Source organism: Cervus canadensis, chromosome 2 (assembly GCF_019320065.1).
Source record: "Cervus canadensis isolate Bull #8, Minnesota chromosome 2, ASM1932006v1, whole genome shotgun sequence".
Lineage (NCBI taxonomy): Eukaryota > Metazoa > Chordata > Mammalia > Artiodactyla > Cervidae > Cervus > Cervus canadensis.
In genome coordinates, this window is record NC_057387.1 from 53,531,855 (window position 1) to 53,546,854 (window position 15,000).

The 15,000-nt window shown below is 37.3% G+C and overlaps 1 protein-coding gene across 3 annotated transcripts in view; it reads right to left on the minus strand.

Moving 5' to 3' along the window:
* Positions 1–9,863: 9,863 nt before the first annotated feature.
* Positions 9,864–15,000, minus strand: part of LMO4 (LIM domain only 4) — a 16,611-nt gene continuing 11,474 nt past the window's right edge. For all 3 annotated transcript variants that reach the window (XM_043460753.1, XM_043460752.1, XM_043460754.1), the window contains exon 5: positions 9,864–10,653. In XM_043460753.1, the coding sequence (XP_043316688.1) occupies positions 10,645–10,653 (9 nt within the window). In that variant the 3' untranslated portion in view covers positions 9,864–10,644. The remainder of the gene's footprint in view (positions 10,654–15,000) is intronic.

The window sequence follows — 15,000 nt, forward strand, 5'->3', positions numbered from 1 at the left end:
AAGTTTTAGACATATCCCCCTATTTCATTCTACAAATGAACAAGGGCTGCTCAGCAGAGCTGAGTCACACAGCAGAGGGCCTTTCAAGCCAGGCCCTCAGCACATCATGTAAACTCTCAAGACCTCCACTTCCTCATCTGGAAAATGGTAATAGTGCCACCTTCTTTGATGGGGCTGTCACAAAAGTTAAATGAGGTACAGTTCATGGCACATAGCAGGATATTTCAGACAAACCTGGGTTCAGTGGCCAGCTTGACCATGTGCTAAACATATGGGGCAAGTTACCCAACCTCATTTATAAATCTCAGTTTCCACATGTGTAAAATGGATTCATAAAACCAACCTTATAAGTTTCTCAAGAGAATTAAATGAGTTATTGCATGTAAAGTGCTGAGCTCCCTAATAGCTCTAATTGAATTACTAGACAAATGGCAAATGATCATTCCTTTTCCTTCCTCAAAGAGCCACAAAGTGGGAAATAAAGGTTATTATCTTTTCTAGGGAAAGTATATAGTCAAGAGGGCATGATAATTACTTTCATATGTAAATACTGATACCTGGATCATTCCTTCCAAAGGCAATCAAACATTTAATATTCACAAGTTTGCTATGGTTTTAAGAGTATAGTATCAACTCCATTATCTGATGGTTGACTAGACAGCCAAGGGATTAGCCGTGGTAAAGCTTTAATCCTAACATGCTTTCTCCTACAGGAGGCCGTAGGGGCCTACTGATAGGGCTCTGGGGTCAGATTCACCTTTTTCAAATCACTCTAGCTGTGTGATCTGAGCACCTTATTCAACCGCTCGAAGTCCCTGCTCCCTCAATTGCAAATGTAGAGTAGTAACATATTCCTGAGGTTGAATATTGAATACTGGGGGGTAAAATAGGAAAACAATGCATGGCCCATATGATTCCTTAATAAATGTTCATCTCTTTTCCTGAGCTACCACTATTTGGTCTGAGTTTATGGAATTACAAATTTTGTGTAACATTTGCTTAACAAAAGCAAGATCACCTTGCTTCCCAAAATTACATAATTGAAAACATTTCTACACAAAAACCTGCACACGATGGATTATAGCAGCTTTATTCATAATTGCCAAAACTTGGAAACAACGAAGGTGTCCTTCAGTAGGTGAATGGATAAATAAACTGTAATACATCCAGAAAATGGAATATTATTCAGTGTTAAATTGAAATGAGCTATTGGGTCATGAAAAGACATGGAGCAACCTTAAATGCATATTACTAAGTGAAAGAAGCCAATCTGAAAAGACTATATACTATATGATTCCAATTATATGACATTCTGGAAAAGGCAAAACTACAGACACAGTAAAAACATCAGTCATTGTCAGAGTGTGTGGGGTGGGGTAAGGATGAATAGGCAGAGCACGGAGGATTTTAACTGTGGTGAAAATACTCTTTATGGTACTATAATGGTGGATACATGTTATTATACATTTGTCTAAACCCATAGGCTTTACAGCACCCAGAGCGAACCCTAATGTAAGCTGTGGACTCTGGGTGATTGTGACGTGTCAACAAGTGTAGGTTCATCAGTTGTAACAAATGTACCATTTTGGTGGGGGATGTTGATAATAGGAGAGCCTGTGACTGTGTAGGGGCAGAGGGAAGATGCGAAGTCTCTGTACCTTCTTCTCAATTTTTCTGTGAACATAAAACTGCTCAGAATATTTTTTTAATGAAAAAAATTACATTTACATTCTAAACCAAAAACAAATTATTTGAGTGTTACCCATTATTTTTTAATTAATTTACATCACAAGGCCCCTCCACTAGAGAAGGTAGGCAAGAGTTGGCTACAATAATTTTCAAAGTAAATTGAAGACTTTATAACTAATCCGTATATCCAAGAAGTGACTATATTTTCCATTGTTTCAGTGGTTACAATCCAAGAGTACAATCCTCAGAATATAAAGCCCTTTTACCTTCTAATGACTCATCTAACGCATGGGCAAATATATCTGTTATTAGCAAATTCCTATTTAACAGATGGGCAAAATGAGGTAGTGAGATTAAATGATTAGCCTATGGCTAATATTTGATTGAAAAGACAAATTTAATTATAGGTTCCATTTGATTTCCCTTCATGACTAGAATTAAATTCTAAGTGTTTCCTGACTCCCAGTTTGGTGCTTATTTCACATGACAGTGCAATACAGGCTTTATTACACGCTTCAAAATAAAAGGGGAGGGTGAGGAGTCATGAGTACGTTCATCCGGTCCTAAAAATCACAGAGCACAGAATGCTAGGTAAATATTCCATCATTAATTTTCAAAGCATTCCCCTTAAGACAACAGTGAGTACTCTCTCTCCTGAGGTTGGTGCAGAAACTTAAGCTAAAAGATACATAGATACACAGGATACCCAAGGATACTTAAGGAATCAAAAAGAAAACCCAGAATTACACAGTCTTAGAATAAAATTGGAAGGCACACACACAGTTGTATATGTCTTTAGGAATATAGGGAAATCAAAGAATCTTTTCTAGAGGGAGATGCAGGGGGGGACTGGTAAGGGTAGTTTTATATTAACAGAATGTTTAGCAGCAACCCTGAGCAAGTTGGTAGTGTTTTGGAAAATATTTTTTTTTAACTTAGTCACCCAATTCTCACCAGGCCCAACCAACCAACTGCCTAACCCCGTTTTGTTTTGAAAAATAATGTCACAAATCTGTCCAGAGCTGGATAAAATGCACGGTAATGAGTTCATTAGCATGCCATCTGCATACAAAACAAGGAGTTTCCAGGGGCAGAATCCTTTGGTGGGCCTGTTAGAAATCAAATTCTGGGCTAAAAAAAAATATAAAACACAACTTAGGGAGAAAAATATTACAGCTACACCTTCACTTGGCCCACTGCAAAGACAGCCTGGCTTCTGAGAGCGCCAAAGTCAGCCAGAATCTTTCTCCCCGCTTCTTTGTAATTTTAAAACATGTTTTACTACTTAGAGGGTAAAAAACAATTGCTTACAGGATGGAGTTTTGTGAATTACACTCATCTCCAAGAAGAAAGACCGAGTTAAAAGCCTCAGTGTCAGAAATCCATTTAGGATTGCCTGTCCTTTGAAAATCAAGCCTGTTTATCTGCCTGATTCACTCAGTAACAAATCAGAAAACTCAAACCTGTCCCCTCCATCTCTTCTGGCCCCCCGCTGCTCCCACTCCACTCTCAAGAGAAGGGAAGGATTAGGTTTCCAGAGGCTGTAGCTTTAACAAACCAGAAGCAGTGTTTCTTGCCCCAGTGGTACCCCAAATTTCATCAAGAACATTGGAATCTGCCTTTCTTCTGTTGCAATTTTCATTTCACCTCAGCTCTCCCTGACACACCTGTGAAAGTGTCACCAAATGTTGTATCATATCAACTTTTAAAAACTGCCAACGCATATAGGGTTGATTCATGTCAATGTATGGCAAAAACCACTACAATAAAGAAAAAAAAAGAAAGAAAAAAAAAAATAATAAAGTAACACAGATTAAAAAAAAAAAAAAAACTGCCGACGCTGCTAATGTCTGAAACCTCCTGATGTCACAGCCTTGCACGGGCCTGCAGCCCACAAAAGCATGGCTGGGGTTTCAGGATGCATAGTGACAGCATCTTGTGTGGGTGAGGGAAAAGCCTCCTGATAACAGGGGTGAAATCAGACAAAGAAAGCCACATCCACGGCGTGTCTGGAGAAGGCATTTGAGAAGCCCCTACAGTCTTCTTCCCAATCTGCAGTGAGAGACTCCATCCAGCCCATTAATCCTCTCTCAAAGAGCAATTTATTTAGGTAATTGTTCCTTCCATCCTCCCTACTCCCTCTCTCTCAGGAGAGAAATTTCTCCAGAGCTTAGAATCTAGAGAGAAAATATTTATCTATTATAAATTCCATAAACATCTATTCCCACCCCTGCCTGAAAAAAAAAGCTGATAAACACCATTCAGGCTGTGCTTATGCCTGTAACGCTGCGCTGACTGAAAAACTTGAATGTTAGAATGGTCTTCAGTCCAGCTATAGAGAGTGGTGGTGTAACTGAGTAGTTGAGCACAGGGGTCCTGCAGCTCCGCTCACTACCTAGTGCAAATCCTGCCTACCCTCCGGTGATGTGACCAGACTTCACTTACCGATTTTATGAGCTGAGGTCATAATACACACATAACACACAGTATCTCATTCTTTACACTTGATACTCTGTAGTTTTTAATCTATAGTGCATTCACCGATGCATATTTTTTTCAGGTCCTTAACAATTTAAAGAGGATGGATGTATATCCATCCATATCCAATGAGAAGAGTAATTTAGTCTTCAGACTGGAAAAAACACATATTGGGTAACTGAAGTCTCATTTCGCACACAGCAGAATAAAAGATTAAAAGATCACCTGCAAAGAGTCATTGGGCTGAGATATTCCATGAAATAACATAGACATTATGGGCTTTGAGAACAGGCACTTTGGCTCCAAAATCCACTACAATCAGGAATCCAGGCCAAAAATAAGCCCTTTTTGCCTAACCTTTATATCAACATCAAAATTATGTTTTATTAAATTGAGTAGAAACTGTTCTTAACTATTTTTCCCTTACCAATAAGCACAGCTTGGATTTAATGGTGTGTTACATCAATTTATCTACAAATCTTGATATCTTTTTGGATTCTAGCAATTAATGGGGAAATAGGAAGCACAGCCAAGAAAATTTTCAAGATCAGCTCAGAATCATATTTGGATGTGATTAAAGGTATAATATGTTCTATTGGAGTACTTCAGTGCTCTCCTATCTTAAAAGAATAAATACAAATATTAGTTTTTTGCTGGTACATCTGCTTTTCGCATCATGCTAGAACATGTAAAACTTTTCTATAGAAACTATTGTATTACCTCTTTTATATTTATATATGTATATGTTACTTTTACATAATTAGATTCATTGGTCTTTTATTTGCCACAAATATGAACTGCAGGCCCAAGCCACAGCTCATTCAGACATTTTAAACGTACCATTTACTACTCCTTTGTATGGGATATAGTTAGTTATCCATTTTGCCTTCTGGACTAATAGGATTTCTGAAGTCTCCCTCCTTTTCCTCAGCAACAACTTGTAGTCATAGTTGTTATCAATTATACTTTATTATTCACCATGAAGTTGTTGAGCTTTGTCAAAATCCAAGAGAAATTTCTTTTAGAGCGAGGCTAAAATATGCAGGTAATCTAAATGAATCGGCAATTCCAAGTTGGATAAAGATAAAATGCAATACTTTAGCTTTTGAAGGAAAGAAAAAAAATTGTTATAGCTCATAGAATAAAATATATCATTGTTGCTGTCTCACAATTTGTAAGGCAACTCTACCAAAATGCCAGGGCACTAGCAGCTCGGGCACTTTGAACATTAATAACAGTGCCCAGCAATGCTGGGAGCCTGAGGAAAAGGAATGGTAAGTAATACTGATCCTGCCTTTATCAGAAATTGTGATTATTTTGTTCATCATGGATGTTTTTGCATTAGTCTTATTTTTAAAAGTGTTGCATTAAAGCATTGTCTTGATTACTTAAAAGTTGCACCCAAAGAAAGCACCCATTCCCCTAACTGTAGAACTGGTCCTGCTTTCATAAGTCACCTCCCTCAAACTTCAGGACCGCATCTGTATAACTGAGCCAATAATCAAGATGATTAGTGAAAGGACCGAAGTAACATGGGTAAGAACTTGCTAACAGTAAATGTTAACATATAAATACACTTACAAAGCATTGCACGACTCCAAGATAAAGTCATTATATTAAACATTATATTTAAAGATGTAAGGGTGATGGAAAGTTTAAGTCCCCTAACTGAGGACAGAAATTAATCAGACGCCTTAGAAGGATATGAAGACTTGAAAACACACCCATCTCTAACTGACCATATTTAAATAAAGAAAAAGACATACATTCATAGCCCAAGCAAGCAATTTCCTTTCCAGTTTTCATAATTAATCTTCTCATAATTAATCCTCATTTGTAAATTCAGTTCATCTTCAGATTTACCCTTTTCTGTTCCTAAAAACATTCAATTCTCCAACAATGAAAAATTAATTTAGGAAGAAACACTTTTAATGTTTTCCTCTCACTTAAAAAATTACAGCTCAAACAACACAGGTAAAGTCCTATAAATAGATGCACTGCACATGAAAACTGTTTTAAGTGGAGATCATAAACCTTTTGGTTCAAGGTAGAACTTTCTAGGCTGAAGGAAGACACAATGCCCCCTGTTCTCATAGCTAATGATGGTTTCCAAGCTGGTTAGAATGCACCGCTAGTTGCATTTTAAAACACCATCTCTGAAAGCCTTTCCTCTCTCAGGATCTTACATCAAGGTTTTCCATTTTCTGTAAAACTTTTGCACTTCACCTTCCTCACTCAACAAATCCTGAACTTTACAAGAATTCAGTTCAGAGCCTCTTTTTCCCCTGCAGGTTTTGATCCGGGGATGGTGATGCAAACAACCAGGAAAGTTGTCCAGTTCTGTTTCAAAGGGGAGAGAAACAATTAAAATAGGTATATAGGAAGCTCCACTCAGGCTTGTCCCTTCTAACAGAGAGTCATTAAACAACTTTCCAGTGTCATTCAAAGAACTTATGACAGAATCAGTTGATTTTCATCCTCTGCTTTACTAGCTGTGATTTAGGAGCGAGAACGGCCCTGTTGACACAGCTGTAACGTGTCAGGACCTGTAATACATTATTGGCCTCAGGCTTCCGAGTTACAGTCCATTCTCCACAGAATCAATCTGAACTTGAAAACCTTCCCTCTCGGAAACATGTACGTTATCCACTAGCAGAAAGCGCTACTTGCACAACTGAAAATAGTATTCACTTGAGGTAAGTTGCAAGTTCACCCTCCCCAAATCAGCACTGACATGGATAGCTCTCAGCATGTTCACAAAGTGAGCAGAGCTGCAGAAGCCTCTTAACTAAATACCCAACACGGGTGCATGTGTGACACTGGGATCTGCTAGTCAGACCCCAGACTTTGCAAGTGGGAATCGCTGGCTGTTTAACATGCATTCAGAGCCTTGCCAATCTAAAATGGCTGCTCTGTAATACTTTAATTGCAGTTTCATGGAAACAAATTGCTATTTAACTGCAATAAGCATTTCTGTGACTTGGCTGAACTGACAATAGGTGAGTCTGTGACAAAGCGACAAGTAATATCAACTTGTAAATGATCTGCGTTCCCACATCCTCTGCAACCAAGGCACAGGACGCAAGCACCCAGGATAGAATTCCTGGGTGGAAAGGCTCTGGACACCTTCTCAATTTAAAATTATTTAGGCTACCTGGAAACCCTTCACTACAGTGTTTTAATAGACAGATCTTGGATTCACTGTTATGTAATTTCTTGGCCCTAAGAAATATTTTATATAAATAGTAGTGCACATTAGAACCTTATTATATTGACATTCAAGCCATTTAAAAGCTTCCTTTTAGGTTATTAGTTTTCAAATATCAGTGCTAATCAGGGCAAAAGAATTTAAATAAATATTAAGAGGATGACAATTTCACAAGCTTCATTTCAGTGACAGTTTTCTCATTTCATAAGACACTACAGTCTGTGTTAAACTATTTCCTAATAAGTCATGAAGAGCTGGAAATAGGTTCTTGTGGCAAACAATTTGGTTTGGAAAAGCGTCATTCAGGCTCTTCTGCCTTTCAGGCTGTGTAAATCTAACTAGACAGGTAAGAAAACATTAAACTCTTTCAGAGGACAATCTTTTTACAAAATTGTTTCATTAGCAAGATTGACAACTTTCATGATTGAGACATTTATATATATATCATAAACTTTTTTTTAAATCAGTTCAGCTGGGCTGTCACATTTGCTTTTAATTGCACTGGCTTGTTAAGGACTAGGGCCATCTTACTCTACGATGTGGCTAATATTAAATAAGTCCTTTCAAAATAACAGAGTACATCTCACTAACATCAAATGCAGCGATGAAAGGTGAACAAGCAAGTGGGTTTCCTTTTTTTCCCCAGCAATGTTGGGGTTGGAAGAGGAATACGATCACTGCTCACATCAGAATAAACCTGAGTGTTTTCAGTAGCTTTCCATCCACAGAGCATCCCCATTAGAGACCAGTTTTATTGTTTGAAATGCCTCTGGTTTCAAGGGAAGTGTTTTACCTAAAGCAAGACTACTACTTAAATATGTTCTATTGTATATTCATAGCTCCATTAGTCCTTCTCCAATTTAGCACATCAAAGAGAAGGCTTCATCACTTGCATGTGGATTATACTAACATGAGTGACATTTGTAATCTTATAGGTCTGCAACTTAAGAAATGCTTTTAGAAGCTCGTTATTAAATAGGCAGCAGTGCTTGAGGAACCAGCCATATAATAGTTCATTTAAAGTCTTTAATGACCTTAGCCCTCCACATCACTGAATGCCACAGCTGTATTACTGACTAAAAGTTATTAACTATCTCCTTTGAATTTCTACATTATATGGGACATGAGTGCTTATGTCAAGAAGAATTAAGAGAAGATGCTTGCATTCTCATGAATACTTTTCTCCTTTTCTATCCTGAAGCCTTCAGTTCACGTTCCCTTAAAGTTATCTAAAAGAAAAAAAAAAAAAACCAGAACTAGTTCCTAGAAATTCCCCAAGGATCCAACTCTAACAGGTATTGTTTATGTAACTGTTTTCCCGCATGTTCTTTTTATAAAGTTCTAATGAACTATTCACTTTAACTTTGCCTTTAGATTCTCCCACAGGAGGTTTATAGGAGGTCTTCAGCTAGAAAACTGATTTTTTCCTTTTGGCCTGGAATCTCTGAAAGCAGGAGGTCCCAAAGGGAAGCTGACAGCTAGCTGAGATGTGGTGAGCCTGACCTCTCTGCAGAACCGATTCCTATTCTCAGAGACAAGGTAAGTCTGTATGGGAGCTTTTCTTTGGAATAAGAGAAAATAAAACTTAAAGTATCAATGTGAACACACCTGGCTTTATTAACCTGTGCGAGAAGTTGCAGTTGGGTTCTGCTCACATCCAACAACCTCAACAGAGCAGACTTTCAGACTGTTCCTCCTTCCAGCAGCTACCCTAAGTCCACTGAATCCTTGGCCTAAACGTTTTTCCGCAGGACAAATCTGCGGGCAATGCAGGCGCATGTAGGGAGATTCTGCTGCCTAGAACTGGTGACCAAGTATCTCAAGAGTGCTACTAAATGAAATCCAAATCCTCCCCCAAACATATGGAAAGGCAGAGTCAGTACAGGAGTGTAAGAACAAAACAAAATAAACAAATCATACAGCAGACCACATGGGACTAAAAGCTCAGCAGAAAATGGCGGCTTCACCCATCAAAGATGACCGTGAGAGCGCTCAGGGTTCCTAACAACTAATGGAACTTCAAAATCTGAACAGGTATGCTTTAGAACTGCTATTTCCTTCAAAAGCTATAAACTTGGTAAGAGAACAAGACGGTTATGCCACAGTCTTTAACATGCTTTCCATCAATACCCAAGGCTTTCCTATTGAGAAAAAAGAATAAATGAAATAGTTGAAGAATCAAATAAATGTATATATATAAACACAAAAGATTCACTGTGATATAGAAGTGTAATGGCGTGCTGTTAACAGAATATTCTGAACTTATAAAAAGGACTCCTTTAGAAACATGGCTTTGTACCCCTGCCAAAAATGGCATAGTTAAGTAATTTGAAGAATACCTTATTGGCTCAAAGCTAAATAAAACATACGCACCACTTCCTTTGACCCCCTAAGATTTTTTAAAGTGTACTTGGTATAGAACAAAAACACTAAAATTTTCCAAAACACAAAAAAGAAAAAGCAGTTTCTAAACCCAAACTCCATTGAATATTTTTCTTTTAAGTTTTTATTATTTAAATACACCATACTAGAGCAAATGTCTCTGAAAATATCACAAATAAAAGATTTTTTCTTCATTCAGCAAATTAGAAGTAGGGGGGAATTTCTACACAGTAGCTGCTATGAGCTTGATTTTTTTTTTCCAATTTTTTTTTCTTTTTTTCATTCTTTTTTTTGTCTTTGCCATGGGAGTAGCAACATTAGGACAAAAACACTTACATGCATACATACAATGTATTTTACAGAGATACAATAAAAGTGTTTGTGATAGAATATCACAAAAGCCACATCTCTTTCCTTTATCTCATGTTCAGTTTTGATTGAAACACATTTCCTTACAACACTTAAATATACAAAGAGCAAATAGAATGTTGTTAAGGTAAAACACAGGGTACAAACTCTGGCCAGTGCCCTGCTAATTGTTAATGAGGGTAGAAAGCAGATTTGAATGCTTCTTTTAATTAGCTTCATTAGTCATTTCCCTCCTCCCAAGCTCCCTCCCCCCCAAAGATGTCCTCCGGTGGATCTTTTTTCATTTTCTCTACAGTCTCCCATTAGCCCAGGTTCATGGAGTCCTTAATGTTCATATTCAGTCATTTTAATACACCAATAAATGCGGGAAGAGCAATCAAGACTAAAGAAGGTGCAATGGCATGGAGCTGGCACTGGTGCTAGCTACAAAGGTGACTTGTCTACTGAAGACACATGGGATCCACCTGTGATGAACAAGATCTGAGATGAAGGCACGCATTCTGCATTACTCTGACCTTTTAGCAGACCTGCAAGAAATAAAAACGGGCATCTTAGCTAAAATGCTAAATTTGAGAGATATTAAACTCAAACATGACTGCTTTTGTCTTCCCTACATTCACTAATCTTCTTTTATTAGATTACTTCCCAACTGTGACTTGATAGAGGCTTTCTACGCTACTTACCCCAGCAGTGAAGAACTAAAGCATAACATTTTCTGCACTTTTACTAGTGCAGAAAATGAGACAATAAATGGACTATTTGAAAGTTTCTGATGTAAAGTTCTACAGTGAATTACTGAACTCTGTAAAAGCAAGTTTCTTTCTGAAAAGAACGAATTATAACATCTTGCCTTGTACTTGGATCTTAAAGGCAAGTCCCTTCTCTCCAGGGAGTTTTGTGTTAATATTTACAGCTGTGTAACCTTTTGCAAGTTACTTAATTGTCTATGTCTCGGTTTCCTCATCCTTCAAGTGGGGATAATAAGACTGTAGTAAGGATTACGTAATATATGGGGACTACATTCAGCGGTGCCTGGCACTTAACAGAAGCTAAACAAATATTATCAATTATCATTATTATGTTAATATCCCCATGTGATGTCTATTCACCGTATCCTTCTCCACCTATAGGTATGTGTGTATGTGCATGTGTGTACATACACACACACACACACACACAACTATTCAGATGCTACTCTTCCCTTAGTATTTCCTATCTGCTTAGCCACTTAATATTACATAAATATTGTAAATATATGAATCAAACTTATATAATGTGTTCATGACGTGCTCAATTATAGAACATAGTTCCATGGAAGTCTAACTTTAATGTTTAAGTTAGAAATGATACTCCACACAGTCATCAAATACAATCTGTTTGCAATTACTGCAATGAAATAATATATATTAGGTTTTTATGGTTTTTAAATGACATTTTGAGCTTCCCAGGAAGTTCTCGTTTCACCCTTTCCCTAACTTACTAAAAGCCTGAAGTCTATTAGGAGCTGCAACCCCCTACTTCCAAGCTAATTAAAGTGGTGGAGGCTTAATTCCCCAGAGTAGAGGCTCAGTGTGAGAAAGGTAATTTGTCTGTCCAGAACAAAGATGCGGCAGCAGCCAGCAAGCATATTTAATAAATGAGCATCAAATGTCCTCTACAATGGACACACACACAACACCAATTATATAACTACTATGGGTGAATTGTGAAGTGGTATGCAAACTAGAACTCTCACTAAATTTTCTTCCAACCAAGGAGATGTGATCTCTCATTTTACTGAAAAGCACAGATTATTCTAGACGGAATAATCACTCCTGAGTGGACAAAAGAATTCCAGAGCAGGCAAAATTTATCACAAACAAAACAAACAAAAAAATTGCCACTGCCACAATTCTTGATTCTATGTACATAGCTCTCTACAAGGTATTATTCTCCTGAGGGGAGCCAAGTCTCCTTTAGACAAAACAGGCTGTAAGATTTTGTAGATCCTGGAACACTACTGGTCTGAGATTTTAGTCAAGAGATTATATGACTTGAAAGCTCAAAATCATTTTTTCTCAGAATATACAAAAGCCAGTGATGCAAAACAACAACTAAACTATACATCCCAGACACTGGGAACAAATTTCAGGAGGATAAAAGTTGAAAGGGGGCAGATGATGGGGGCCTATACTTTCCATACAATTAGCTGCCTTTAAAGAAGGGATGTACAAATAATCAACTCATTACTTTTCAGCCAGAGGATGCCTGGGTATATTTATTATGCATCATGCACTAAAAACGTAATTGGTTCTGCGAACAGAAGGAAAACGGCCAAAATTAATGTCCAATTTTCCCTACCAAAAATATGGAGAACGAGAGAGAAGAAAATAGTAAAATGGAGCTATTTGTCATTTCCCCCCATCCCATCTCCTCCAGAAAAGAAGTGCCAGAGGGTTTGGGAAAAATCATTTTAAAGCCTTCTCTAAGCCCAAAAAGTAGTTTATGTTCCACCAGGCAGTGTTTTCATCATCTCTTCCCCCGTGCCCTCTTGTTAATGTCTCTCTGGACCATGTTCAGCTTATCCCAAACCTTTATTTACAAAAATTGCCTTGTGAATTGACCCGGCTCATGGTGAGTCTAACACCAAGGGCAAAAATGTGAGACATTTAGGCCAACGGGGATATGTTGTTAATTAACATCAACCCCAAAACACAGCTTCTCACCAATGTTTCATAAGAACACCTCCTTAAGTTATATTTCCTTATGCCTTTTAAAAGCTATTAATTTTTGAAGGCCACCTGTCTCCTTTTAGCTTCCAACATTAAGAAAATACACACTGATAAGTCTCTTATTCATTGCCTAATATATCTTGTATTCCAGAATCAATGTCCTACCTCTCCCACCCTGCAGAAGGTATGGACTTATATGAAAGGCACAATACATGCAATGCTGTCCACACGTAAACCAGATTTTCTTCCCAATTTTCCTCCCTCACACCTCCCAACTTACATCATCTTACTCATCAACTTACTCAATAAGACGGTACTGTGAGACCATGCTCAGACTTATTACGTGTCTGTGCATTAGTCCCAGGCTAACAAAACTGCGTCCTGTATTCAGTGCTGCTCAGTGTGTCAACATTTTCCACCTCGTCTCTATATCCTCCAATTTTCATCATGCACGTTGGTAACTCTATCATTTTTTATGCCTTGCTAAATCAGGGAAAGAAATCGCATAACACCAGCAACAAACTTAAGATATAATCTGTAGAAAACTATGATTTTATATCGGAGGTGGTAGGTTTTATTCTTGTACTTCTTTTTTTGGCGGGGCGGCTACCAAGTATAACTACCAATGGCTTTGCCTCCAAACTGAAATGATAACTCAGGATATTTGCTACTGTCCTCATTATTGTCCTCAACTGTGCCCTATAGATTCACTTAACTAGAACTGAAAGCATAAAAATCTGTAAGCATTTATATGTATTGGCACTTCTTAAAGAAGCTTGAAATGGCTCATTGATGGTGACTGATTAATTTGCAATAAAAAATTAAGACTTCCATTCTTACAATAGTATTCTAGGTAGCTTCCCATATTAGTAAACTAAATAAGGAAAACTATACATACTTTGATGCAATTAACCTTTACCTAATAATGCAATGGAAAATACATTTAAAATCACTCTATAAACTTGAATAAGAGAAAATGATAAAAATAAGTATTAAAATATGGCAGTATAATTTTAAATAGTTTTCAAATATTAGTCATTTTCCCTATACACAACGTTAAGAAAATGCATTACGGAAGACAAAGAAGCCTAATATTTTTTCCTGAGATTTTTGAAGCTTGCTAAATTCCTATTTGCAGATAAATGTTGTTTTTTGTGATCCCCACAACAGACATTAATGAAGTTCCCATTGTAAATCCATAAAGAATTACCAAGTGAAGTGTGCACTTTTTGTTTCAATGCAATAACTCAGTGCTGTGTGATTGCCTGGGTTAATGATGAAAAAGTCAAACATACTATCAGAGCTGATGGAAAAATCTATCACCAATCTGAAATTAAAATTCATCTGTGGTCAATAAGATTTAATATCCATGCAAGTGGCGCTGTAAAGAGTAAATGAATCAATGTCATCAATACATAATCAGTATGAAATATGATGTGAATAAAATTATGCGCACAAGTCATACATTTCACTCTTTTCTGGGCCAGTGTGGAATGAACAGTCTCTTAACTGAAGGTTGACAGTAATTGTTACAAATTAGGCACAGCAGTTATCAAAATGCACTCACTTGCATAGCTATAGGACTTATTAAGGAGATTAAAATAGATCTAAAACTATCCAGTACTGGAGGTGCTGGACAACTGTTGAACACCCGATTTTCTCTCTGAAGTGCCCTCTAATACTACATGATTCGTACATCTGTATAATTTCCTCATTTCTAACTCTGGTCCCAAAACTCTCCTGCTGTGGATAAGAATCAAAACACATAATCTTTAATAATGGGAGCTATCTATGGCCCAAAGTGATCAGCAAGAGCTAGAACTTAAAAAAAAAAAAAGTTGCAACTTATTTAAATCTTATAGGACTTGTGAATCAACAAAAATGCTCTCCCTTGGAATTCCAGAATGTTCATAAAACTGCTCCTCTAAAATTCAAAGCACTGTAAACTGGGTGTGGAAAGCAGTTATCCGAATTGCTATTACTAATGAAGAAATCATTCTTTCACGGCAAAGACATTTATTCCCTCTTCTTACCATAAATGTTCTAATTTTCCCCCTACAATAACCTAGTCACCTGGTATTTCTGAATTTCAAAACTGTCTAGTGTGATAAAGAACTGGTTATAGGGAAGTTTTACATTTTGCCTGACTCTGCATGAGATAAC